Source organism: Colletotrichum costaricense, assembly GCF_030867565.1.
Source record: "Colletotrichum costaricense strain IMI 309622 chromosome Unknown Scaffold_10.1, whole genome shotgun sequence".
Taxonomy (NCBI): Eukaryota; Fungi; Ascomycota; class Sordariomycetes; order Glomerellales; family Glomerellaceae; genus Colletotrichum; species Colletotrichum costaricense.
Genome location: NW_026848239.1, coordinates 913,935 through 939,925, shown reverse-complemented (window position 1 = coordinate 939,925; position 25,991 = coordinate 913,935). Strand labels below are relative to the sequence as shown.

General features: G+C 50.8%; 13 protein-coding genes across 13 annotated transcripts; 4 read left to right on the top strand and 9 right to left on the bottom strand.

Moving 5' to 3' along the window:
- Positions 1–133: 133 nt before the first annotated feature.
- Positions 134–1,951, top strand: CCOS01_09914 (uncharacterized protein; the record flags this gene model as incomplete). The annotated part of the gene is made up of 2 exons (XM_060458071.1): positions 134–342; positions 391–1,951. The coding sequence occupies 2 exons, from the start codon at positions 134–136 to the stop codon at positions 1,949–1,951; spliced, it is 1,770 nt and encodes a 589-aa protein (XP_060311236.1).
- A 144-nt stretch (positions 1,952–2,095) lies between these two features.
- On the bottom strand, positions 2,096–3,685 carry CCOS01_09913 (uncharacterized protein; the record flags this gene model as incomplete). Its single annotated transcript, XM_060458070.1, has 1 exon — positions 2,096–3,685. One exon carries the CDS (start codon positions 3,683–3,685, stop codon positions 2,096–2,098), a length of 1,590 nt encoding a protein of 529 aa, XP_060311235.1.
- Positions 3,686–4,416: 731 nt separating this feature from the next.
- CCOS01_09912 (uncharacterized protein) lies at positions 4,417–4,750 on the bottom strand (the record flags this gene model as incomplete). The annotated part of the gene is made up of 2 exons (XM_060458069.1): positions 4,417–4,532; positions 4,597–4,750. The coding sequence occupies 2 exons, from the start codon at positions 4,748–4,750 to the stop codon at positions 4,417–4,419; spliced, it is 270 nt and encodes an 89-aa protein (XP_060311234.1).
- Positions 4,751–5,030: 280 nt separating this feature from the next.
- On the bottom strand, positions 5,031–5,496 carry CCOS01_09911 (uncharacterized protein; the record flags this gene model as incomplete). The annotated part of the gene is made up of 2 exons (XM_060458068.1): positions 5,031–5,289; positions 5,420–5,496. 2 exons carry the CDS (start codon positions 5,494–5,496, stop codon positions 5,031–5,033), a joined length of 336 nt encoding a protein of 111 aa, XP_060311233.1.
- An 821-nt stretch (positions 5,497–6,317) lies between these two features.
- Positions 6,318–8,303, bottom strand: CCOS01_09910 (ferric reductase transmembrane component 4; the record flags this gene model as incomplete). Its single annotated transcript, XM_060458067.1, has 3 exons — positions 6,318–7,824; positions 7,876–8,171; positions 8,229–8,303. The coding sequence occupies 3 exons, from the start codon at positions 8,301–8,303 to the stop codon at positions 6,318–6,320; spliced, it is 1,878 nt and encodes a 625-aa protein (XP_060311232.1).
- A 1,480-nt stretch (positions 8,304–9,783) lies between these two features.
- CCOS01_09909 (MFS transporter) lies at positions 9,784–11,748 on the bottom strand (the record flags this gene model as incomplete). The annotated part of the gene is made up of 5 exons (XM_060458066.1): positions 9,784–10,246; positions 10,304–10,513; positions 10,571–10,970; positions 11,024–11,068; positions 11,124–11,748. The coding sequence occupies 5 exons, from the start codon at positions 11,746–11,748 to the stop codon at positions 9,784–9,786; spliced, it is 1,743 nt and encodes a 580-aa protein (XP_060311231.1).
- A 1,134-nt stretch (positions 11,749–12,882) lies between these two features.
- CCOS01_09908 (short-chain dehydrogenase) lies at positions 12,883–14,012 on the bottom strand (the record flags this gene model as incomplete). The annotated part of the gene is made up of 2 exons (XM_060458065.1): positions 12,883–13,544; positions 13,613–14,012. The coding sequence occupies 2 exons, from the start codon at positions 14,010–14,012 to the stop codon at positions 12,883–12,885; spliced, it is 1,062 nt and encodes a 353-aa protein (XP_060311230.1).
- Positions 14,013–15,325: 1,313 nt separating this feature from the next.
- On the top strand, positions 15,326–16,328 carry CCOS01_09907 (GA4 desaturase; the record flags this gene model as incomplete). The annotated part of the gene is made up of 3 exons (XM_060458064.1): positions 15,326–15,627; positions 15,681–15,820; positions 15,874–16,328. The coding sequence occupies 3 exons, from the start codon at positions 15,326–15,328 to the stop codon at positions 16,326–16,328; spliced, it is 897 nt and encodes a 298-aa protein (XP_060311229.1).
- A 558-nt stretch (positions 16,329–16,886) lies between these two features.
- Positions 16,887–17,764, bottom strand: CCOS01_09906 (short-chain dehydrogenase; the record flags this gene model as incomplete). The annotated part of the gene is made up of 2 exons (XM_060458063.1): positions 16,887–17,410; positions 17,482–17,764. The coding sequence occupies 2 exons, from the start codon at positions 17,762–17,764 to the stop codon at positions 16,887–16,889; spliced, it is 807 nt and encodes a 268-aa protein (XP_060311228.1).
- Positions 17,765–18,408: 644 nt separating this feature from the next.
- CCOS01_09905 (uncharacterized protein) lies at positions 18,409–18,924 on the top strand (the record flags this gene model as incomplete). The annotated part of the gene is made up of 3 exons (XM_060458062.1): positions 18,409–18,510; positions 18,622–18,821; positions 18,888–18,924. The coding sequence occupies 3 exons, from the start codon at positions 18,409–18,411 to the stop codon at positions 18,922–18,924; spliced, it is 339 nt and encodes a 112-aa protein (XP_060311227.1).
- Positions 18,925–19,844: 920 nt separating this feature from the next.
- Positions 19,845–20,959, top strand: CCOS01_09904 (uncharacterized protein; the record flags this gene model as incomplete). The annotated part of the gene is made up of 2 exons (XM_060458061.1): positions 19,845–20,296; positions 20,356–20,959. The coding sequence occupies 2 exons, from the start codon at positions 19,845–19,847 to the stop codon at positions 20,957–20,959; spliced, it is 1,056 nt and encodes a 351-aa protein (XP_060311226.1).
- A 619-nt stretch (positions 20,960–21,578) lies between these two features.
- CCOS01_09903 (MFS transporter) lies at positions 21,579–23,272 on the bottom strand (the record flags this gene model as incomplete). The annotated part of the gene is made up of 4 exons (XM_060458060.1): positions 21,579–21,729; positions 21,789–22,227; positions 22,283–22,851; positions 22,932–23,272. The coding sequence occupies 4 exons, from the start codon at positions 23,270–23,272 to the stop codon at positions 21,579–21,581; spliced, it is 1,500 nt and encodes a 499-aa protein (XP_060311225.1).
- A 1,099-nt stretch (positions 23,273–24,371) lies between these two features.
- On the bottom strand, positions 24,372–25,911 carry CCOS01_09902 (MFP1 protein; the record flags this gene model as incomplete). The annotated part of the gene is made up of 3 exons (XM_060458059.1): positions 24,372–24,613; positions 24,678–25,593; positions 25,891–25,911. 3 exons carry the CDS (start codon positions 25,909–25,911, stop codon positions 24,372–24,374), a joined length of 1,179 nt encoding a protein of 392 aa, XP_060311224.1.
- Between the last annotated feature and the right edge of the window lie 80 nt (positions 25,912–25,991).

The following is a 25,991-nucleotide window of genomic DNA, read 5'->3' as shown; positions in this document are numbered from 1 at the left end:
AATCCAAAAGATTAGGTCAGTGGAAGAGATTTTGCAACAGATTGGCTGTTAATCTCGTGACCCGGAGTGAGCCAATCTTCGTACACGTTTTTAGTTCTAATGTAAGTCTGTAAGGCAGAATCATTATACAATCATGGGAATTCCTCATCTCCTAAATCATCTCTCCCCTTATGGGGTATTTGGGCCTCTCGACGGTGACAGAGTTGTCATTGATGGCCCTGCTTTGGCATACCATATCTACCATCTCTGTACGAGAAGTACTTCCGGTCTGCCATCCTACGATATCCTCGGAAGAACCGCGATAGGATGGTTAGAAGAAGTCACCAGTCATGATATATCAATGTAATTCTTTCCTCCAAGGCATGAAAAGACCTAAGCTAAAGTTCAAAGCGCCGCCATCTACTTTGATGGCTTCCTCCCAGCATCAAAAGCAGAAGTCCGCCTCGAGAGGATACTCAAGGTATCCTCGTCCCTCAAGATCTTCCGCTCAGGTTTCCCCAACGGTTGCCCAGCCAAGCAAATTGCATCAACGCGTCTGTCACTACCACCTCTCTTCCCAACCGATGCCCCCAAACGAGACCAGCCCCTGGTCCCACCACCAGCATTTCTCGTCGCAGCCATCGTCGACAAGCTGGAATCGATCGAAAAGTATGCCTCTCTGGTCCGCCTGGTCCCCGGCGAAGCAGACGCCTACTGCGCAGAAGACGTGCTGCGCAACGGCGGAACCATCCTGACCTCGGACTCCGATCTGACCGTCCACGATCTAAAGACAGGATCTGTCGCCTTCTTCAGAGACCTCCACATCGTCACCACCGACGACGACAAACCCGCTCTCCTAGGCCCAAAATTCTCCCCATCAGAGATCGCCAAACGTCTACAGCTACCAGAGGACCACGGCATGCGCAGGTTCGCCTACGAGCTCTCCAAATCCACCCGGCCCAAATTCGCACAAGTCCTCGAAAACTGCAAAGGCGAGGTCGCAGATCCGGAAGAGTTCCGCGCCTTCTGCGCACCGTACGAGACACTGGAGACTACAGACTGGAGCGCTGTCCCGATCCTGGGCAGCCTCGACAAACCCTACCTCGACGCGAGGCTATCCGAGGTTGTCCTGCAGTGCGTGGGCTACTCCGGGGTAGCGAAGCCGCTCGCGGCCGACTCCGGCGCCGCGGGCTGCATGATGTGTCTCCCGCCTCTCCTAGACTGTCCAGCCCGTGCTAGCGCATGGGATACCAGCGCTTCCGTGAGACAGCTGGCATACAGCCTCACGTGTCTGCTGCGACCCGGGGGCGTCTCCCACGTGAGGGAGTACCGAAGAATGTCGTCTGGCGTGAACCAGGGCAAGTACATGGCGATGCTGCCCCGGCCCTGGATCAAGGACTCGATGGATGCTCTCCTCAAGACCTTGACCAAGGCAAAAAGTAGCCTTACCCAAAAGGGCTCGTCCTGGCAGGCAGTCAGCTTGCAGCTCCTTCTCGCTCACGCGCAGGAAGAAGATAAGCTGGATGCGTGTCTGAGCTCCATCAAGCTAGGCCAATCGGTGTCGGCAGACTCGAACCTCGTCCCGTGGGATGTCGTGCACTTATCGGCGCAGATCCACGCGACGCTCTACTCTCTCCGCATCTTGGCCCAGGTCCTGGATCTCATGTACGAGGTCGGAGCCAAGGACCCGATCCAAGGCTCCAAGCAACTGCGCGAGTTGTTGTCCACATTGCCACCCCTCACTGAGTATCCATCAGTCGATGGGACAATGCGCCTTCTCGCGGGTATGAAAACCAGTGGTGCGCTTGGCAAGGTCGCCACGGCGCTGGGTATTTCGGACGATTTGCTTTTGCCATCAAAAGAAGCCAAAAATCAGAAAAAGAAGCGGAAGAAGATGGCAGACGCAGAATCTCGCATGAGGCCCGAGAAGAAAGTGTCTTCAAATCCCTTTGATATCCTGGGTAGCGAATAACAAGGCTAAAGACGCCCGACATAGCCGCCGCCTATTTCCGCCGGAGCACTTCCATTCAGCATAAAAAGCGATTAGGGAAGCGAAAGCCTTATACCCGTGATCTCACATATAACAGTGTCATTATTCGTATCATACAACGACTACTCAAAACAGGGTTCCATTGTCGTGAACCTGCGGAATGAAACCAGGGCACAGCCAACCTCTGCCCTCAGGGCAAGTGAAGATGACCTTCCCATCTCCGCGCAACAAACCCATCTTGAACTGCCAATCGGTCTTCACAGCGATGCCATTGATCCGCAGCCAGTACGCCAGTATACCTTCAGGCGTACATCCCTCCTGGCCCTCTGGCTTCTTCTCCCTGGTCTTGGTATTGAATCCCTTCCACTTCGCCGTCTCCTTCTCCAGAGTCCGCATGTGGATAAACTCGCGGTAGAGCGCGAGGTAAGTAAACATGGCATTGGGGCGTCCAAAGGCGGTGATGTCTGTAACGCCCGCGCGCAGCTCGCCGTCGTGGAGCATGGCGTACCACGTCCAGTCCAGAGTAACGCGGGGTGCCAGGATGCCGTTTTCGGGTACCTTGAGCGACGAGAGGGCAGGCGAGTCGCCCCAGTACAGCAGATCGAGACGGCCCTTGTAGATGTAATCGTAGGATATGCCCTCCTTTATCATGTAGCTCTGCACCTGCAGGCTGGCGAGGTATAGTGCCTTCCACTGACTGAGCTGGTGGTTGAGTTTATCGTTGCCGCACTCCTTCACCAGCACCTCGGGAGGATCCACGGCGTTCTCCTTCACACTGTCCAATTTCAGAATCTCCACAGTCTTGAGCGCGTCTCCAAAGCACGACTTCAGGTGCTTGGTTATGCTGTCCTTGTCCACCGGGTCACCGGAATCGTGGTTGACATCTTCCAGGTACGTAAACACGTGTACGTCGACACCGCCGCTCCCAGTCCACGTCTTGACGAGCTTATTATTCTGCTCCTTGCAAGTCTTCAAATAGGTGCGCAAAAAGCCGGTGTACACGATCGCGAGACGTCCCATATCATCTGAGGCGCGGTGGAGGAGGCAGGTGGTTTTGCTCCCAGCGCGAATATGCAGCTTTCCAGAGTCCAAAAGCTCCAGAACCGGTTTCTCGTCGCCACTCTCAACAGAAGCGCACTCGGGGAGGAGATTCGAGATCCATGGCGTTGCGCCGTACGGGGCAGCAGTCTCGTTTGCCCACGAGAGCATCAGCACGCCCTCCTGGGTGAGCTCGACCTGCCATGATACGGGCCAGTGGTACTCGGTATCGGACGTGAACAACTCGATCTCTGTTTTGGTGTCGAGGAGCGAAAGGGAACCGCTATCGAGAAGATTGAGTTCGTAGCGACCGTTTGGCGAGGCGAGACGGAACGGCGACAGCGACTGGCCAGCTTCGAGCTTTGAGACCGTCTTCTTCGTATCGGGTTTCGCGCCTGTGGCGGGAGCAGGTGTTGGCTTTGGAGCCGCGTTTGCCACGCTGTGCGATGTAGCAATTGAAGCCAGAGATGTGATCACCTCGTTGGCATGATCTCCGACGGGGCCGTTCGGTTTATCGGCACCTTTCGAGACATCTTTGCCGCCTGTCGTTTGGGCGTTGTGGCCGAGCTGAGTGGGCACGTTGTAGCCTACGTGGGGGAGCTGCGGAACTAGGAAGATTGCCGCGACGAGAAAGACGGCGGCCACAATGGCCAGCCGCGTACAGGTACCGCTTAGCATCTTTCAATGTGTTGTGTTGTTTCTCGAAAGACTGTCCATTGCTGTGACTGTCACGGCCTTTGATTTGCGCCTTCTGCTCGTGATGAAAGGGGCCTGCCGAGGCGTCTGATTCTCACAGCGGCACGGCGGCAGGTTCGCGAGGGCCAAGCACATCGCTTGGAGCTTATCGCTTATCGGAGCTTGGGCGAGCATAAAGCTGCACAATTCCGCCCGTGAGCATCTGAGCCCCGCTTAGTTGCATATCGGTATCATCTCATCATCGGATTCAGTAAGCTACGCAATGACTACCTTACCAGACAGTCAATCCCGATCTCAATTGTGAATAAGAGCGAGAGTCAGAGCTTCTGTGATGGTCAATTTGATTATCCTAATCCACATTGCGATGCACTATGTAGTTGTTTCAGGGAGATAGTGGGCATCCTACCATTAACTGGGCATGATTTACTGCGCTATTCATCCAGAAGTGCTGAATTATTTGGACAATACTGAAACAGTACGGGCACCGAGTGATGATAATCTGCTATGAGTCATAAATTGCAATGTTCATGTTGCCAGTATCACTCTTATCTTTGTATGCCATAAAATGCATGTTGATAGTAGATCGAAGGATGAACTTCGAGAGTGCTATCTGAAGATCTTGAGACGGAGCTAAAGAATTTGGCTCTACGTAAGTGTTGAAGGAAAATGAATTCATGCGGCACCCGTCATATTTTGGTGGTATGGCTTCCACCCTAAGTCCTAGAAGTCCTGAGTGGGACAGGCTCAGCGCTATCATTAAGTCCAGTGGTCACTGGAACGGCTTCGTAGCCGGCCGGTAGTCGTCCCTCCCGACCAGACTTCATTCCAACTTTAGAGACCTCAGTATCACGCCAGAGGCGGGTCATGGGACGGAATCATCAGCATAGACTTACACGTACACATGTACACGAGTTCCACGACCACTGGGATCCACGTTGCTAACGCAACAGTTTGTCCCAAGCTCCAGCTTTGCCGATCACTCGGACGCCCTGTGATATCTAATGTCTTCCTCCGAATGGGGTATAGCAGGAAGAGCAAGTACCACATCAAAGCCAGGAGAACTAGTAACACGAGATAAGTTCTCTTGGAATGCAAAAAAGTGAGGCGGGAATCCAAGCTCATTCTCTCTAGGCTGTTGTTGCCCCCAAACGCTGATATTCTCCGATCTGCTCGGCTGAAAGGCCAAGTGTTCGATCGGTAGTCAGCGCCACGGTCTTGTAGTAAAACAGGAGCTCCAGCTCTCCGTTTCTGGATATCATTTTGATCCATGACGGGACAAAATAGAAGAGGAGGATGGCATTAAGTGCCGATCATAGTGTCGTTATGGTTATGTAAGACCTAGAGTGCAGAAGCTCGGAATCACTCGATGTCTTTGAGAATGGAAGGATCTACCTACACCTATCCCTACAATATCGTCATCCATCTCAAAGTTGAGATGGGAGCGAAGCTCGACAGCGCACTCCTCATCAAAACTCCCATTCGGTTCTATTAGCCCAAATCGGTAGAAAGCTCGGTGGTTCGCGTATGTGTGAAAGGGTCCAAGGCTCGGGCTCGTTTGCGGTGAGGTTATCGTACCATCCGATAAACTGAGCTCTCGAAGTCAGTATCGTGGATACATTATGGTGTTTGAGTGCGTCAATCATATACGCTTCAACATCTGGCAGTGGTACTCTCTAAGCTCCATGACGAAGATACGGTGCTGTGAATGCGCCGTACGTTATGCAATCGTTGATGAAGTCGATTGGCTGAAGTGATGGCGCCGTCCATGGCTCGTCTGATCGTAGCTCGCTCATTCGCTTTACTTTTCGGTTAGAGTAAGTCGCCGAATATGGCCATGGTATTACAATAAGCCGAAGCTACAGTTGAAGTACCGATCAATTTCGGTCACAGCTTCATCAATGTCTTTCAGAAGAACATAAGAAAGGCTTCCAGTAATGGACTCATCGTCCTTATGATGGCTGCCAAGTCCTTTTGGTGACAACCGCGAGATGTTGGATAATGTGCATGCCGGACAGGCAACCGCAGATGACCCTGGAGCAACACTTCTGATTCGCCGAAAACCATAAGATCGTCATGAGCCTGGTTCAGCTATCAACTGTGCCAACATCCTTCACACACTAATTATAGAAGACAATCCCCTGTGATCCTTATATACGCCATGAAAGCTTGCCCTTCAGAGGCGAACGAGATGTCGCTCTGACAGTACTAGAGCTAGTTTCTGCATTGGTAAGTGTCATCTTCAACCTCACTACTAGATTGAAGAGTAATGTAAACATCGCTCTCAAGAACACACGACGTCGGACATCAAGAGCGAGTTGACACATTCGCATTTGAACTTACTTGCTATTGTAGAACCGAAACTTTACGCACCATTCTCTCTTGGCGGCAAAGAAACCTGTTACGATACTGATTGCAACGGGCTGTCTTCCCAGCACAACGAATCGTCTTGGTAAAAGAATCAGCCGTGGATTGAACGACTACCTAGTCTAACTTGATACCCGGAGGTCAAGGTGAGCTATGGTATCGCTATGTGATGCCCTATCTCCAAGTTTCGTTCCAGACGGTGATCGCCACTTCATAAAAGGTATGAGTTGAAGTATGAGACTGATCAATGTTACCATATGTACGTCTCGTCGATGAAGGTTATTCGAATAGATGCCCGCAGGGCGAGTTCGCTCACAATGCAGCGAGCTTCGTCTACCATCGGTGCAGGCCCACTGACGACGACCGCCAAGCTGCCGTCTGCATTGCCAACCTCCTCCTCCAAGACAGCACGGAGCCTGAATCTGTTGCCTACCGAGACGTTTGCATCGACGCCGTTGAGATCGACGCTCTGAACGAGCCCTTCGGTTCGCGAAGACCAATACAGCTTCGCGTTGCCGGGATACGTCTGCAGAATTGGGGCTACAGCTGTGATAGCAACACCTCCTATGATGCAGACAAGTTTCTGATACTTGCTGAGGTCATGGTGTGGAAGGTACCCTGCTTCGACAAAAACTGGCACTCGAGTGTGTGAGCGAAGCAGTCCTGTTGCCCCCGTGAAGGATCTGACCAGGAACGAAAGCCCGACGCGGGACTTCTCCTTGACAGCAGCCACCTCCATAACACTCGACTCCTTTGAGTAGGAGTTACCCGAACTCTGAGGTGGGATAATACTGTGATTCATCGACTTTGCTGAAGCAGGCTTCACTCTGGAGGCCAAAATGGAGAACGGATGGCTCTCCCAAGGTCGCCATGTAAGTGTTGGGAAGTAGAGGTAGGCGTGCCCGCTCCCGACCGCGCCGTCAATGTCCAGCTGCATATACTCCTCGTCGATGATGGTGATGTCAGCCCACATCAAGCCATTCCTCGCCATCCGGATTACTCTCGCTACCCGATCGAACCCCCAAACGGCGAAGCAGATGTACATCCAGATCTCATAACCCCACTGGTCTTGGAATCTGTAGACAATGTGTAGGTACGATCCCACCACGGCGAAAACAGCAAGGACGATATGAACAGCCAGGAACAGCTCGTAGAGTTTGGCGCGGAAGGGAATGACCGAAGCCGGCAACAAGATGCTCATTGCCAGCGTGCCGATGATGCCCCAGACCCAGTAGGGCAGCTTGGCTTCGATATCATGCTGGCCCATGCTGACGTAGATCTGAAGCCAAGCTGCCGAATGAAGGCAGGCCTGAAGAGTACAAAAGTACGCGGTCCACCGATGCAAGAGCATGAAAGTGGACTGGGTCCAGTCAGTAACCCAGTAGAGGAAGTTGTTTCTCCCGGCGTAGAGGATGAGAAGCGGTAAGTTCGCAAAACTCAGGACACCCATGCGATTGCTAAAGGACGTCAAGAGCTCCTGGTCCTTGTTATTGACCCACCAGGCGTTGGGCTGGGCCGAGTCGTAGCCTACACCACTGAGGACGACATTGACGGCTACCATGTAGAAGATCAATATTGCCTGACCACGTGTTGGCATGATCAGCAGGTTGAAATAAGGAGCCTTGTGTCTCCGCCCGAACAACGGTGGGTCGATGAAGAGAGCGTGGATCTTCGAGATAAGCAGTTTGGGCAGCGGGATAAACCGAAGCAAAGAGAAGAAGATTGGGACTGCTGCGCCCAGGGCAATTAGGATGAGACTTTGACAAGGTTAGCAAGACTTCATCCCAGAACATAAAGACAAGACCTACCCATATCTCTCGTGGGCAACCTCCATCTTCTCGAACATGCCCATGGTGTTGTACTGCACTTGATAGTCGGCATCTGACACCAGAGACTTTTCCTTCAGAGGCAATGCAAACACTACAGTGGCTGTAGGAGTTCCATTCACATTGCTGAGTGCCTCCTGGTAGGTCCACTTCGGCGCTGGGGGGTAGGCATTGACATTGACGCCTGGTTCGTCAAGCCTCCTATGGCTATTGCGGATGCTAGCTTCGGTCGACTGCCAGTACTTTTCGATCTCCCATATTGAGAGATCAGTACATCTCTGTGGGAAGACGCTAGTCAGCTTTGGGTTCTGGTTTAAGCAGAGGGCCGAACTCACCGTATGAATGCACCATGCAAAAGAAGTCAGAAAGACGTTGTCATTGGCATAGCATTCCGGCGAGGTATCGGCCATGGTCATGCCATGAATCTCCATCACATTGCTGCAATTAAGCGGACTGGCTGAAAGTGCCACACGACACGAGTACGCACACAGGGGCTCGTTGAGGAATTAGTCCATGAGATTCCACAATGTTGAACATAACAACTAACCTGGTACATGGTGATACCATAGCCAATGAGTCCATGTCCTGCAATGCCCACTTCTTCAGCAACCACACCGCCAGCCATACCTGCGGCCGCTAGAAAAACGGCCGCAAGGCCTGGAAGTGAAGACATCCTCATGGACTGGACCACTTTCAACGAGTGTAGCAACGTACGCAGTCTCGATTGGGCTAGAAACTATCCACAATTCTGCCTCTTGCGTCGAAAGGAATGTGTTTAAAAGTTCGGAATCGGTCTCGGTTTGATTTTTGGACAAACCTAAGTCCGTATTGTGGGCAGTCAATGTCTTTCATAGAACTGAACTAGAATGGGCGCATGCTTTGCCTGACTACTGTGCCGAGGTGCCGGTTCTACGAGCCATTGACCATCATCTCTGAATCATACACAAATCGATGAACTGGGAGAATACCGATCCTCGCCAAGACCCGTTGCCAAGTCCGATTCATTTGGGATGAGTTCTGTCATTCAATATGTTTCCCCGGGTTCTGCTGTCGATTTGCCGGTGGTTCGCGGTGTCCACCCCGATTCCCCGACCCGAGCTCAACCTCAATTCCCGGTCTACAAGTGAGCCAGTGGAACATTAGTTCCGCCTTCCTAATCGAGCTTTACGACTATTGGAACAATCTAAAAATCGAAAGCAGTTTGAAAGATCATCGTAACTGTTTTAGAATCTGGCTGTGAAACATTTGGGCTCCTTTCCTCTACCTTGAGGGGGAAACGGCGATAGAAAATTTGTTTGGAGTATAGTGGAACTTTATCCCAGCCAGTGAAATCCTCCAGGCATGAAGCAATAATCTGATGAACCCAGTGACTTGGAAAAATGTCTCCATATGATTTGAGAACATTGTTCCATAAATACTGATGATGAAGCATTCGAGTTTCTAGTCGAGAAAACACCTGACTTGCTGATTGAAATCATAGGTTTCGCAGAAGTGAGCTCGTGTTAAGGAGCGGTTTAGACTCATTATTACATCGAACCGTCACCTATGTGGTTCAAATCAGCTTGTGAATCCTGTGTAATGGTCCATATCTAGTGTGGTGGTGAGTTGGGTGGTCGCTAGGGACCTCAATTGCCAGAGACACAATTTGTCCTCAGGCTCCTCATTCCCTTGAGTGTTCCTATGATAACATTTGATATGTCAATGCTTGTGGAGTTATGGCATAGGTCTTAGATCAAAGCCCAAAGCCAGTTCGTAAGCGAAGATTCGCCAGTTCTTCATACTTGTATTGTTGGTAAATTGTCACTATCTACGACCAACGGCGCTGGTGAAAAATTGCTTTCTGGTACTAATATACACCGAAGCCCAAAGATTTTGTGCTTGTTTGCTAAATTACTTCTTAGGCTGACTCTTCTGTTCCTTCGCATCGTCAAATGACCTCTTCTCCTTTCTGACGTTCTTCCACTCCAAGAGAATTGCAAAGAGGAATGATATGGCGGCTAGGATCATGGCCAGCTCAAAAGTTCTCGTTAAGGAAGTGTTGACCTTGTCCAATGCATTCTGATACTCAGCGGTCCCATTTCCGAAAATCTTTTGCAGGTTGTCCTTAATCTGAGTAGCTCCGCCATCGCCATAAATCTTAGCAGCAACGGCACTACCAAGGTTCTTGGAAAGCTCTTGCTGGAAGACACTTTGCGCAATAGGTACTGATAGAGCAACTCCTAAAAGTCTCGTGAAAAGGGTCAGACTAGTGCCCTTGGGAATCTTCTCGTTGGGCAGTACGGTCTGAACGGCTACGTTGGCCTGTTCGGCTCCGACACCGACGCCAGCACCGACAAGAATCTGAGCGCCAACACTGAAAATCGTTATCAGTAACCTGAAGGATCTCCGGTAGAGTAGATGGTAGACTTACAGTATGCCAAGTGCAGCATCAGACTTGACGGTCATCAAGAGCGCAGAACCGGCTGTGACCAGGAGGGAACCCAGAATTACGAATGGATTGTAGAATCCAATCGCCATCACAAGACCTCCAGCTACAATTGAGCCAACGGCTGTACTGATGCAGAGTGCTAGCTGTTTCAAGCCAGAGGATTCGGCATCATCTCCCCGGATCGATTGGAACCTAAATGCCTTAGTGTAAGCAACAACATCTAGATGGCTAGTTGTTTCCAACACTTACCAAACAGGCAAGTAGAAGATGAAAACACCAAAAGCTCCATTCAAGAAGAGCAGGTAAAGGTTAGAAGACGCAACGGAACGCTGTTTCACAATACTGAGAGGCACTGTAGCATCGTCTCCCTGAAAGTACTGTAGTGCCATCCACGGGAGGAGTGTGACCCCGAATACAACCAAGACTGCGATGACGCGCGCGTCGTTCCACGGATACTCACCACCGCCCCACTGGAGCGCTAACATCAGACAGACCAGAGAAGCCAGTAGGAGGGTAGTGCCAAGAAGGTCAAACTTCTTCGCCAGCTGGATCGGGGTCATGGACCTGAGCTCCGCTGAGGTCCGGCAGAGGGAAGGGGGCAAACAGAAGATGACGACGGCGACTACTACAGCTCCGATCGGGAGATTGACTACAAATATCAGATGTTGAACCCATGGTATGAAGATAGAGAAGAAAACCTACAGTAAAAGCACCATCTCCAAGAAGCTCTCTGGGTAATAGCACCACCTACAGGAATATTAGCGTTGGGTACGGATCACGAGACAGATAACCAGCAACTTACCCATGATAGGTCCGATAACACTGGCAATGGCATATGCAGCACCGAATAAGCCCGCAAACAGACTCCGCTTTCTAAGCGGCGTGATGCGAGCAATGACGATGAATGAGCCACCGAATACGCCTGCCATGCCCACACCCTGAATGGCTCTACCAATGATTAAGGCAACTGACGTCGGTGCAGAGCCGCAAACCGCGCTACCGGCGAGGTAGATGATCACTGAGGTCAAGAACGTCCATTTGTTGTTGAAAAGCGAGTAAGCTTGACCAAAGGGAAGCTGCAACGCAACGGCCGTGATCTGTTCTCCCGTACTGTACCATGCAATGTCATCGGAACTATTGAAGACGCTCGTGATGGTCGGGATAGCTGTCGCAAGTACGGTTTGACTGACTGCCACGATGAAAACTGAGCAAAAGAGCGCAAAAACAATGAGTCCCAACTGAACGCCTGTCGGATATGGTGGTTCATCTGCCTCGGGCTCGGGCTCTGTTTTCTCTTGCGATTCCGTCGTGCCGGTCGAATCGTCGCTGCTTTGCATACTGCTGGCCAGAGAGGAACCGTTCGCTAGGGCTTCGGAAGACTGCCATTCTTTTTTGAGGGGATCCCCGAGGCTTTCAGGGGGCGACATATTTGGCTGAGATCTGGTTGATCAATCTGGGAAGTGGAAAATATGAGGGTTTGATCCGCTCAAGCGAGAACTTTCGAGCAAATGTCTAATATTGGCACGGAAAAACAACTAAGGACGTACGAAGTGAAGATGATTACTGGTATTCGGATGCCTTTATTCTAATTGCCGTGGCGCTACTATTGTCATCGCGATTCATAGCCCAACTGGGTTCGCCGATGATCAAGGTTGCGTTGCCGGGGACCGGGGCCAGGCTTTGACCGCGTCCTCGAGTTCCGCCCACCTGCTGCCCACATGAGTGTATTTCTGAGACTGTAACTGTCACTAGCCACTACCGAGATGAATGGTATCTGTACTTTTAGAGTTTTGACAGAGTGAACCTACCAATCAGCTTGGCTGCTCATGTTGAAAACCAGGGTGAACCGCTATTCCTCATGATTCATCGCCGATCGTATTGTCCCAATTGAGTATACGAGAGCCCCATTGTGGAAGGAACTTGAGCAGAAGATGTTACCTTGAAACTAGACCGAGTGATGCCTCTCAGTCATCACAAGTAGACTTTTCTCATCAGCGATACCCAGTAAAACATAAGTAGTCGGGGAACCCACATGTCCAACCGCCGGTCGATCCAAGTGAAAGAACAAGATGCCTAGATCGCGGTGTCCACAGCTCGAGGGCACCGTTTCTGCTCTTTCATATTGAATGAAGACATGAGGACATTCAAATCGAATCCAGAAATATTACCGATCCTCTTACTTGTCGAGAAAACGTGGAAATTGAGGTTTCCTCTGGCCTCGATGGTCCGACCTTGCATGACCAGGAACACGACATTTTTAGATCTTTCAACATGAAGAGTACTCAAGTGAGAAACGAATAATATGATAGGATTTCAAATAAGTCAACTGGTAAAGACTCCAACCAGCTTGGATAAACAGTCTAAGTCAGTAATTAATTTTCCGAACCTCCAAGTGTTCTTTACCACCACTTCGTCCACTTCATGAGGGGAAGGACTTGGCGATGCCACTATAGCCTCGGAATATATTTCATAGAATAATAGTAGATAACGGAGTATAGAAAAAAAGGAATATCTGTGGATTTGATTCTAGAGCTAGACAGATCCAAGACGGTTCAAATCAGCTAGAGCTCGTCCTCCAACCCAACCATCTTCAATGAATCAGCCCACAGCTTCTTCTCTCCCTCCTCGTCGAATGCCCACGACTTGAAACCATATCCAGCCCAGTTGGTATCATCGGGAATGGGCTTGCTAACACCGCAGTCCTCCATGTAGAACCCGCCAACGCCATCATACTGCTTACCCACACACGCCAGCACACTTGTAGCAGCACCTTGCTGAACACTCTTCCACACCTTTCTGATATGAGGCATCTGAATGAGCTTCTCCAGCATCTTGCGAGTCTCCTCGTCCGAAGACTCCATCAAGCCGCTGCCGAAGCCACCGGGATGGATGCTGATAGCGTGAACCCCCTCAGATCCGTAGCGGCGCTCGACTTCATTGCAGAACCAGATCTTTGCCGTGTTAGAGTGTGCATAGGATACGCCAGGCTCGTAGCCCTTGCCATTGGGGTTGGCCGTGTCGTAATTGTTCTCTGGGAGGACAGTCGAGGCCGTGTGAGATGTGCTAGAGGTGGTGACCACACGCACGTTCACGTTATTGTTCGCAGCCGTGTCCAGAAGAAGAGGCTTGAGAAGTTGGAAGAGGTAGAAGTGCGCGAGGTAGTTGACGCCAAACTGCTGCTCGTATCCTTCTTCTGTGTAGCCGCGTGGTGTTGCTGCAATGCCTAAGGATCGTCTGAGTTAGCAACAACTTGCGATGCAACTTGAATGTAAAAATGGCAACATCACTTACCTGCGTTGTTGACGAGAACATCCAATCGCACCGTGCTATCTAGAACATGCTCTGCGCCTTTCTTGACACTCTTCAAGCTACTCAATTCCATTTCCACCACCTCCAGTCTAAGGCTGGCATCTTCACCTTGCAGCTGAGTCTTGACCTTTTCACCCTTCGCAAGGTTACGCGAAGTGAAGAATACCTTCATGCCGGTCTTGGCTAGATGCCGAACAATCTCGAGGCCAATGCCGTTGGTGCCGCCCGTCACCAACGCCACTTTGTCATCCAACTTGCCAACCAGACCTTCATCTTGAATGATCTGAAGTGCAGTCGGGCGAGCATCACCTTCACCCTGGGGGTTGGCATGTGCCGCGGCATAGCGATTGGGGATCTGAGGCAGGTTGGGGATGTAAGGCATGTTGAAGTATGTTTCTTGAGATTCTTCCGGAGCTGTGTCTTGACTGTTTTTCGTACACGAAGCTTGACTAGAAGAGCTTGGACGACGTGTGCTTGGCGTTTGCGAAGTTTGGCTGGAAGAGCTGGGACGTCGTGTGTTTTGGGTGACAAGGTCTTGGCAATATGTATCTTGACGGATGGAGCTGCAGCGGAAAGAAGTCTTTGTCAACGAAGAGAGATCTTTGACTCGGGGGATGTGCACCATGACCAAGGTAATCGGGTTGCTTTATTTCTTTGCATATTCTGTTTGACTCGTTCTCGAGTTACCATTCCCTCGGAATGCGCGGCAACAGGACTATCTAGAGTTATTTTCTCAGCATCAATGCCGGGAATTGTAGTTTGATTGTGACCCCAGTTGAACCCGACATACTCATAGCATATGGTCGGGTACGGGAGTTTACAACGTGTTTTTAGGAGCCCTGGCTCCCCAGGTGGACTGAACATCAGACAATTGGCACTAGATCGATCTTATTTTATCAGTTCACTGGGAAAACCTAAGCGGAAGCACAGATGGATCGCGACGAGGTTCGGTGATACATAATTGAATCAGAGGTGAAGCTCCGCATTGATATCAAGCCAGATAGCTCCTCGACTCTTTTCCACCCGAAGACACACGACGAACATGCTGTGAGAGCTGCAGTTGGGGTCATCGGTAACTGTATTACCGGCGAACAGTGACCGCGCAAGGTTCTCCGACCGGTAAAAGTTGGGAACTTATTGCCCAACTTGGCCAATTTGATCAGAGACTGACCAATCAGGGTCGACTACGGCACCTCGAAACTCTATACTGATGGTGTGAATTCAGGCCCGGCCCGTTTTTGTTGTCTCGGGGCTTGAATTGGACCTATTTGCGTGTCCGAACGGCAAAGCAAGGGCGTAAATAATCCGCAGACCGCTCTGCTTGGTAGCGTTCAGAGTGAGTTCAGTCGGGGAGTCAACGGGGAGTCTCTGGAAGCGGCGCCTCGAGGACTTTTTTGAATAGTCCTTATTGCCTGCCAAGGACTCCGTCAATGTTAGTTGAGGATAGTCGGTAAGTTCCTGGTACAAATTCCTACTTGCGGGGTCCAGGCTCGGGGCAAACTTTTGCTCTGCGTGTTGCACGTCTTCAATCCCCGACTGAAGGGAGTCGTGGACTCATTAAATGCAAGACTGACATTCCCACTATCCGCTTTCCACTTCCCACCGATTCCGCGGCTAATGCTTCACCACTCTCCTCAGGACATCCGACTTCCAGCTCGTTGTAGCAAGCTATCATTGTCTTTGTCTTTTGCAAATATGCCGCACTCCACTCAGAAGCCGGTGTCTGTTGAGGCTTATGTCAACTATCACCAACCGCCGCCTAAGGGCGAGGCATTTCCTGTTCAGATGATCGCCACTGTGGGCTTTCAGCGCACCAAGTACAACCGACAACTCGTTCCGGTCACAGACATGCGCACGTGTGATGAAGAGTTCAATCTCGACACCCAGGGCTTTAAGGTCGTGGAGAGCACTGTTCAAGAAAGGAGCTGGGAGGGAGACTACAGATTTGGTCTCCCCGACCAGCTTCGGAAGGATGTCCAAGAGCTCTTGATGAGACAGTAGGAACAGCCATATATCGATTGTCAAAGATATCAATTGACAAGTCACACAGCTCGGGCGCAACCTACGTGCACCCATTTGCCCCTCATGTCATACGTCGTGATCCTCATGAGAAGATTCTAAATATTCCGGATGACCTTCCTGACTCCCAGGTCCTGAACATGCAGCCACCCGCCATGTTCATTCACGTCGGTAAGTACCACAACGCTATAGATATTTCAGAGAGCGGCACTCACGCAGCAAAGATCAATCGTACAAAGGGGCAGAGGTGGTGCTCGATCGGCTTCCCGAAGCAGAGATGCTCCGTACCAAGACCAAGACCCGGTGGGGAATTATCAACGTCTGGCATCCACTCAAGCTGGTCCAACGTGAACCGCTGGCGGTCTGTGATGCGCGAAGCGTCGAAGAGTCTGATCTTCGGCCCGTCACCACACGCATTGTCCTGGGCAAGCCGCCCAACACCATTAATAAGGACAACGAGCAATGGCATATGGTGGCGAGCCCGCAGCATAAATGGTATTACGCCAGCAACATGACCCCGGACGAGGCGCTCCTGATCAAGATATTCGATACCAAGCTGGATGGTAGAGCTAGACGGGTGCCGCACACCGCAATTCAGACACCAAAGGATGTTGGGCCACCACGGGAGAGTATTGAGATCAGGTGCCTTGTGTTCTGGGAGGACCAAGAATTGGAGTAGAGAGAACTAGCAATGTTCTGAGATCATAACTATACTTTATGTATCCAGCGATATAGGCAAATTGAGAAGACCAAAGGGAAATCGAACTATCAGTGTTACCTTGCATACAAGACAATGGCGGTAAATGACCGAAACGCGCAGCCAATCCAACAACTGGCTCGGAACAAAAATTCTACGATGAGTTAAGAGCTTTTTGAGATTCAGTGAGTCCTTATGGAACCAGCCCTCATCTCATGGACACAAATGTATGATGGCCCTGTTTGATTGTTCACTAATACCGATATGACAGCCTTTCGATCTTGACTGCATCAGGGGCGGAAATACGAAGTTATCTGATTGCATCACATTGTCTTTGAAGCTACTTCTCTGAGGCAATTGCCAAGGCAACTAGAATTACATGTTTGGGTCTTTTAGATAGTATCGATGTTTGCAAAAGGCTTAAATTGGCACATCCGCCATAATAACGGCAGAGACGAGGCTTTTTCACGAGATCCGTCGTAAACATCACTGTAGCCAGAAATTTCAAGTTATATCTAGATGAACTTTCAGTCATCTCAACTACCAAGGCTGCACAGGCGTGCCGTAAACCGCCATGTTCACCACCTTTCCAACATCGGCATCTCTCTTTCCTTCAACAACATCAACAAGTGCCTTGCCACCAGCGGAAGGGTCTCCGGCACCCATCTTCTTCATAGACTCCGGATCACCCTCGCCAATGTCAGTGGCGAAGAAGCCAGGAGCAACGCACCAGACCTTGACACCGTCGTTCTTCAACATGCGCACCCATTCGAGCATGACCATATTAAGGCCGACTTTAGCCGCTCTGTATGAAATGGTGCCCACAGGCTTGGGAATTCCGGCTGGCGGAACCCTGTAGGTGAAGTGAGAAGAGTCGGCCGCATTTTCCAGCGAGGACACACCGCTGGTATTGAAGATGAGACGAGGGTCAGGAGACTTGAGCAATAGCGGTAGGAATGTGTCTGCGATGATGTGGGGGCCAGTGACGTTAATGTCCCAGGACTTATTGTAGGCCTCGCGGACCGTCATGTTGCCGCGTTCAATCTGTTGATCCAGCATGACGCCTGAATAAGATAATAGAGTTAGTCTAAGGCCTCCGGAGCCTAACCCCTAAAGTACAGCAGGAGTGGCATACCGGCATTGTTGACAAGTGCATCAATCCTGTCAACCTTGCTGGCGACAGTCTCGTACGCCTCTCTGATGGAGTCGTCGCTTTCAACATCGAGCTGGAGTGGCTCCACAGTGCTGTTAGACTTGACCTCAGCCGCAGCAGTCTCAGCAGCGGCCTTTCCCTTGGCAAAGTCGCGGCTGCCTAAGAAGACGTGGTACTTTTGCTTGGACCCAAGCAATGTCTTGACTGCTTGGTATCCAAGGCCCTTGTTGGCTCCAGTGATGAGAACAATCTTGCGGTCAGCCATCGTGAAGAGAGTTGTAAATATGAGATATGAGATGTTGCGTATTCTAAAGTGGAGAGAAAGTGGTGGTGCTGCAGTGAACGATAGACGATTGTCTGGTCTATGTGTTAACTGAAGAATTGGGTGGTGAGCAGACGAAGTAAAAGTCAAGGAATATTGGCATTTATATCATATCCAAGTAGAAAGCAAACGAGATGCATCAGACTGTCTTGTCAATATCTCCCTGATCCAAATGTCGAGCCGGCGATCGCACAATTTGCACTCTGAACTATAACTCGGAGGCTACGCGGAATCGAGGCTTTTGCCGTCGACAAAGTTGAGATTATCGGCAGGTAGACGATTTAGCAGCCCAGAGCTCTTTGGGCGATGTTTCCCGCCCGCGGTAACCGGGCCGGGGAACTGTGAACTTTCGCAGTGCCCGACTCAGCGCTAGGGCCCATAGTAGCCACGCTGCCAAAGGATGCATATGTGGACTGGAGCCGAGCTTGGAGCTTGGGACAGAACGCGAGAAAGGAGAGCTCCGGATTTGAAGAGCACTGCAGATATCTAAAAGGTGATGTCCCCCTTCCGCAAGGCCTGCGTTGTGGGAGCCGCCGTCTGGATCCCTGAAATCTCATTCCGACAACTAAACCTCAAAAACAGACAGCATGGGCTCTCTCGAACAACCAAAGCGCAACTTTGCTTATAGCATCTACGTGTATAAGAAAGCAGATCAAGATGAGCAGAGCCATCACAACCATATTGAGAGCGTAAATACTCCGATCATCAAACCACTTCTTGAGAAATATGGAGCTGTATCCTATACTGTGGCATGTTGAACGTCCTGCGTTCGTCGAACAGATTGTCTAACACGTCAATAGACCCACAACGATGCTTCCGCCAAAGCAGACTTCAAGAAGCTGTTCCCTGACGCGCCTAGTGCCATGTTACTGGATTACGATTCGGTCATCTCAATAATCGTACCCAATATTGGGTGCATAGAGAAAATGCGTGACGATCCTGACTTTTTGGGCAAGTTCATCCCTGACCATTTTAATTTCGCTGATATGAGCCGGAGTCGGTAAGTTGAAAATCATCCGTGGCTGCAAATTGACTTAGCTCCCTCAATTGCTGATGCTCAACTTAGCTGTGTTGTGGGATGGGCAGAGCACTATACGTTCTAGCATGTTGGCCGAAGAGTAACTGGAATAGACCCATTACTTTGTTGTCTAAAGTTGTCCAAATTACCATGAATATCTTATTTCTTTGATCGAAACACTTATTTCTTCGTGCATGTATCAAGGTTCATGTTTTCATTATTTGCTCTTCTAGATGCGATACGTATGCGTAGGAAGCCATGTCGAAGCATCGTAAGGCAGACCCTAACGGCTACTGTAACTTGAAGTCATTGACGCTCCTCAGCAATGTTTTCAAGTCAAGCTTCCCTGAACAAATGAAGATGTGTCCCGAAATTCCAACTGAGAGGAATATCAATGGACAGCTGATATGTCGTATGGCCATTTCCTCACCACCTTCGAAGGATTCCCAATAGCTGTATGCCAACCTACAAGAGTTGAGCGTGGAGCCTACACGTAGCGATAGGTCCCACACTATCTGTGGCTCCAGACAGGTCCAATGAAGTTTCTTACTTTTCTTACTGCTGTCTGCCGTACTATGGCCTCGGAACAAACAACTTGAGAACCTTCGGCCAGGGTCATTAGACGGTCCAGTGAGCTCCTTTTACATCGCGATCTTCGTCTCATCCTCAAGATACCCGGATCTGGGCCAGCCATGTATGTGCAAGATTGTGATTTCGTAGGGGTCACCTGTCTGTATCCACCGGCAACACCTTTCATCGAAACTGAGACCCGTGCACAGCGACCGGGAACTCAATCACCGCAAAAACCAGGGAACATAGCCCGGCACTTGATGCATCGGTGACAAGAACGCCGTGATCGATATGAAGCTCGGAAGGCCTGCTGCTACGGCCGAAGCGCACCGAATTATAGGATATTAAAGGTCAACTTGTGCAAGTGTTTGTCGGACGTTTACACCACTTCGACAGTCAAGCTCATAAGTCTGCACCAATAATAATTTGCCCATCATGCCTACTCTTGAACTGAACTACGCCACAAAGGACGAGCTGGCCTTCCTCGACACCGAAGTCAAGAGAAAGCTCAAAGTCTCCGGAGACAAGATCGAGTACACCGCTACCGAGCTCGCGGAGAAGGACAGCGAGGAGCGCGCAAAGCTCGCTGGCGTGTACAACTTGAACAAGGAGTCTTACGATGCCACCCTCAACTATCGTCTGTGCCCCACCAAGGGCGGCGACGAAATGATCTGGGGCGGTACCTTTGCCCAGATGCGCCGCAAATACGACCCGCGGCCGGTCAAGATCTACAACGCTCGTGGCAAGGAGTCCGAGTTCAGCCTGGACAAGACCGGATTCCAATTCGAGCATTTCCCTACTTCGTACAAAGACTTCCCGTGGAGTCCGATCGATGAAAAGCTCAATAAAATTTATAATGCCGAATGTGAGGAGTTCATGAGAAAGCTGTAAGTGTCTCCTAGAAAAAGACGACTCGCAACTTTTTACTGACCTACCTAACCATCAGGACCGGAGCGAGTGATGTCCGTGTTATCTCCCACATCATCCGCCAGCGTCAGTGGGAGAGCACAGACCCCGAAGAGGATAAGGACAAGCCGGACATGGCCATGACAGACGGAGGTCTGCTCTCCGCCCGCTTCGTCCACATCGACCAGTCTGACCTAGGCGCCAAGCGCCGCCTTTATGATGACCTTCCTCCCGGAGAAGGCGCCAAGCACGACGGAAAGCACCGTTGGGCCATTGTCAACCTCTGGAGACCCATGGACGAGGTCCACCGCGAGCCTTTGGCCCTGTGTGATGCCAGATCCGTTCGAGACGACGAGCTCCACGATACCATGCACTGCGTTCCCTTCCGGTGGCCTCACAAGCCTACTGAGAACCATATGTGGCAGGTTGCGCCGCCCGAAACGCCTGACCAGCATAAGTGGTGGTTCCGCGGCGGTATGACGAGGGACGATGTTATTCTCATTAAGATCTTTGATTCTAAGAAGGATGGACGTGCTAGGCGCACTCCTCACAGTGCTTTCCCTACGCCTGATGATATCGGTCCTGCGAGACGGAGCATCGAGACTCGATTCTTCCTCTTCTGGGAGGACCAGAGCTGCGAGTAGAAGGATGCAGGGCAGGATAGCTACTGCGCACGGACTAAAGTAGATTGTAGCATATGATTGAATTTAGCTAGGCGAATCAAGTCTCCTTCCTGAGCTTTGCTGATTGCCTCGTCGATGGATTTCATCTTGCTATCATGTAAGGTAGCTATCGATTCACTACAAACTTCGCATCAATGAAAAGGGACTGTTAAATTTCTTTTGGTGTCCTTTTAGATCAGAAAACTATTTAGCCCAACAGTTGTTGCACTCAATCATCGAGATCTCAAAAAGCTTCGAGGCAAGCCACGACCGGTAAGAGTTGAGGCACCTGAAAGATGGAATTCGAACGAATGACCTAAGTGATACACGTACAAATATAATCTGCAGTATGCCTTAGGAAATTATGAGTTCGGGACTTCTAACATAAGATTGAGAACTAGTTGATATGCGTATGCTGTTCTAATCCTCATTTCCAATCTACTTATCCTCAAATCACCTCAAGTCAGCCTCAACTTACAACCATCCCACATGCGGCGCGTTTGCAAGAGCTGCCTTATCTATCAACTACTGTTGTCTCCTCCGACATAAAGTTCAACACATACTCCATTCAGTGCCCGCTCTGTTACACGGGCCTGAAATCTCATCGTCCGTACGAGGGCGACCACTTGCTGCGAGCTCGAATCTTGTCCCCATAGTGATAGAAAAGGAATGGGATAGGAGCTAAGACTACGCCAAACAAAGCCAGCAGTGAAGTCGCACGGGCGACGCCAATCGAAGTGTACATGGATGTACTTGATGCAGTCAGTAAACACGGCGGTAAAACGCTTGGGCAAAATTCGAGAAGACTCACGCAAATACTGGAAATCCTGACGCAAAAAGAGATCGCATGAAGGTGTTGGCCGCGATCGCCGAGTTGGAGTTAATTCCATAGCAGTCCACGATGTAGTTCATTCCCTGCATGTTTATCAAGATGATGCCAATACCGATAGGTACGCCCGCAACAATCTGCGGCCAGGGGTCCGTCGATGGCGAACTCGTCGCCGCGAACCAGAACATACCGACGGGCAGACAGACTGTCCCGATCATCATCAGCAACAGCCTGTTTTCCTGTGGGCGGCCAGCCTTAGGATCCGGCGACAACTTGGTGTTGACTGTCGCGATGATGAGCGCGCCACCAAGGATCGTACCCAACAAGATGGCAAGGAGCGGGAGGCCGGCAGACGTGGAGTCCCAATGGCGCTCGCGTTCAAAAGACATTGGGTAGGCGAGGAAAAAGATGTACATGAGTCCTAGGATGTCGTTAGTCAATGGTTTGTTGCAAACGTGTTTAAGATCGTAGCATACCGAAAACGACGGAGATGTAAGTGGACATCATTAAGAGGATGGGCTCCAAAAAGAGCATCTTGGCCGGACGCGAGAGGCACTTCTCGACAATGTCATTGAGATTGCTCTCCTGCTCTTCAGACTTTGCTCGCAGAGCCCAGTTGCGCGTCATATGACGCATTCGCTTTGCTCGTCTTTCTAAGAGGATCGGGGAATACGTCTCGGTCAAAGCTGGATATGTGACCACGGCGACGGTAAGGGCAAAGATGGCCGTGATGTTGAAGATCCACCGCCATCCCAGTAGCGGGCTCTTGACAATGACCGAGCCGATCATGGGACCGAGGACGGGCCCGATCATGAGAAAGGTTCCCGTGCAGGGCATGGCGAAGCCCCGCTGCTTCGGGGTCCAGATATCGGCGAGTGTGCCGCTCAGAATGGCGGACGGCGCGGCGCCGAAGACACCCTGAAGGAAGCGGAATACGAAGATTGTGTACAGACTTTGTGCACTGGCTGCCGGGAGTTGGAGGAGGGCGAAGGTCACGTAGCCGACCATCAAGGGGCGCTTTCGCCCATAGCGTTCCGAAAGAGGCCTGTAACGTAGGGTGGAAGTCGTTAGCCCAGGCACTTTCACAGCTCATTGGCGAGGGATGCAGGGGTAAGGCTCTCATACCCGAAGATGATGGGGCCAACAGCAAACCCAAGCATGAAGAGCGAAGTGCCGCCAAAAACCATGTTCTGCACCGTGGTATTATACTCAGCGGCAGTTACGCCAGCAGCTGCGCTGAACACGGACGACGAAAAGGTCGTCGATAGCACATACAGCGCCAGCACCAGCGTGATGAGCCATTTGCGGGGTATGGGCAGGTTCTGGGGGCAGCCCTTGTCATCTGGGCTGAGCCAGTCGACGATGAAGTCCCCGCCTTGAATCTTGGCGATGACTTGCTCGTCGAGGGACAGTGGCTCATCTGCGTAGGTGACTTCTGCTGGACTTTCGTCTGCTGGCGGCGCCATGGTGGATGTAAACCTTGCACTGAGCTGATTGTCACAGAGGTTTAAGATATATACAAAAGGAAAGAATGGAAAGATTGACTTTGAAGAGAGAATGGTGAACGGGAATAGAGTAAGTTACAATTTGTCCAAAGATCGTAGATATAGAAATGCGGACTTCACTTTAGCAAATGAGTGAGAACACCCACCTGAATCACTGAGAATGTTCTTGGAGGTCTTGGGGGGATTTGACAGTAATCTCGTTCCGCAGGCGAAGGGCCCAATGCCGCTTTGCTTTATTACAGGGGCAGACTTCACGAGGACACGGTGACCATGGCTCAGGTCGTATAGGAACAGCCCGACCGCTGAAGCCCGTCTGCCGTGTTACACCTTGAACACCAGTTGCCGTGGAAGCCGGATCACGCAATTAAGAGGTTCAAATGAGCATCATTTTCCTTCCTAGGGGCTGGTCACTAAAGCCGTTGCACATATAGCTCGGGGTTTGCTCTGCTTCATACCTGAATGCTTCCCGATTGTTCCGGGAACGTGTAATTGACTAGGTTGAACTGACGCGCTGATCTTACCGTATCATTGGGATAAGGCCTGGGATCTGCTCCTTGTACCGTTTCGACGTTTTTCCCGAGCGAAACGTAGCCATTGAAAAGCATGGAGGGACCACCTATCAACAATTGTATTTTGCTTAGGCTGAATTCTGCTAAAGGGCTAGTTGTGTTGGGTGCGGCAATCGATCCCCGAAACCCAGTCGCCGCCATAGGGCCGTCCTTCGGCAAAGTCAATCAGTAACTTGAGGGCCGCTGGTACCTTGTGGCTCAGCCAAGCCGGTTGGAATCGATTACGACATGAGTATCCCTACGGATCATGGCTTTTGAAAGCCTACAGAACTCTGAGAACATGTAATCAGATTAGCACTTAAGCACGTTAGGTGGCTTGATCAACTATGCGCTGTGGTGCGTTTCTTTCCAATGTTAGGTGTGGGAGTCAAGCAACAGCAGTTGAGGGGTCCATTAAACAGGCGTTCAGTGGTACTTATTACGTGGTCACCACAACACCATTGACGGAAATCGCGATAATTGTCCAAATAATAGAATTGTATTCCGTTCACTTAAGCGTACACGTCTTGATATTTTTCACTGGTGATGCTTCGCAGGTGTGCCTCCCAGCTTGCTGTTGTCCACGCCGAGGAAACCAACCGTCTCTTGCTCCTTCGATTCCTTACCGTGAGGAATGCAAGAACGGTCAGTGAGAAGGCACCTGTGGCCACGACAAATGTCTTCCCCATGACCTTCCACGAAGACGGATACAAAGCCGTGTAGGCCCGAAGCTCATTGAGCAGCGATTGGCAGGCTGAATTTACAAAACGAAGTTAACACACAAGGCTCTGATAACTTGGACTTAACTTCGAACTTACCTCTGTGCCCCGAGGGAACCAAGACCCCATCGAGGATGTGGGCGACGCCACCGAAAATGAGCACATCCTCCTTGAGGATCTTTGCTTCATTAACGAAGATGTTACCACGAGAGTCACGACTGACGGTGACTTTCATCCCACTCAAAGTCTTGTACTCGTTCCCTTCAGCAGAGAAGGCGCTATGATAAAGAACCCGGTTGGGAATGGCATGATTTGCGACTATCGTTGCCAGTTGCTCCGGTGTAAGAGATCCCAACGCGGAGCTCCACTGTCGTACTGCCTTGTCATCCGGCAGAAAGACAGTCACGTCCTTCATGGCCTCCAGAATCTCTCTGGTTTTTGATCTTTCAACTAGGTCCCAGAACTTATGCAGGTTGCCCAGGTTGGTGGTTTCTGAGAGGTTATGCGGCAAAACAAGGTTGCTATCGATGGTGTGTAGGACGCCATTGTCGTAGGTAATGTCCGACTCATTGATTGGCATGACCTTTTGGATGCCAGATTCTGCGGATAATGAGCCGTCGATGATGGAGAGCTTCACCGCCGGGCCATCTGTGACGTTTGTCAAAATTGGTGGGCGCAAGACAGAGTGAGCGAGCTGGGCGTCCGTCTTCAACGAAGGATCTGACGACGTGAAGACTCCCTCTAGAAAGTGGTACTCAAGAATGGCACTGGCTAGTGCTGGGTCGATAGTGCTCATGTTTAAACCCCAGTTGGCGAGACCAACGAGCGCGTCATCCGTCATTGCCAGGAACGTCGACCTCTCAGCGGTTTGGAACCTTTCCAGTAAATCTAGGTCCTTCAGGAGATCGTGAAGCATCGATAGCGACCCATGGCTGATTAGAGCTTGGCTTAGGGATTTGGCTGATGCACTGCCCAGCAGCACCGCTGCAAGAGCTATAAGTGAGAGCCGCATTTCCTGCAGCAAGAAGGCGGAAATGAAGTCAGAATAAGATAACGGACTGAAGTTGACGAGCGGAGTGCTACTGAAGGGAAACGTGTACAGACGATTGATGAACTATTGTCTGAAATGTAATGGCTGTGGGCAGGCTCGGGGTTATGATACTCGACTCAGCACCGACCGGTCTTCAATTCCCGCTGGGCCATCTTCGCTACAAGTGTTCGGCAAGTTCCAGCGAGTCTAACGCATGTGCTTTCCCTGTGAGATGGCATCGACCAAGCTTCATGCCCTCCCGCGCCCAAGCCTCCAACTTACACCAGCTCCCACCTGCTTCATGGTCTGGCCTATCCTATTCTAACCAGAGGCACTTACACACTCGTCATATTTCCTTGTTCCAATAGGTCCACCAAGTTTTG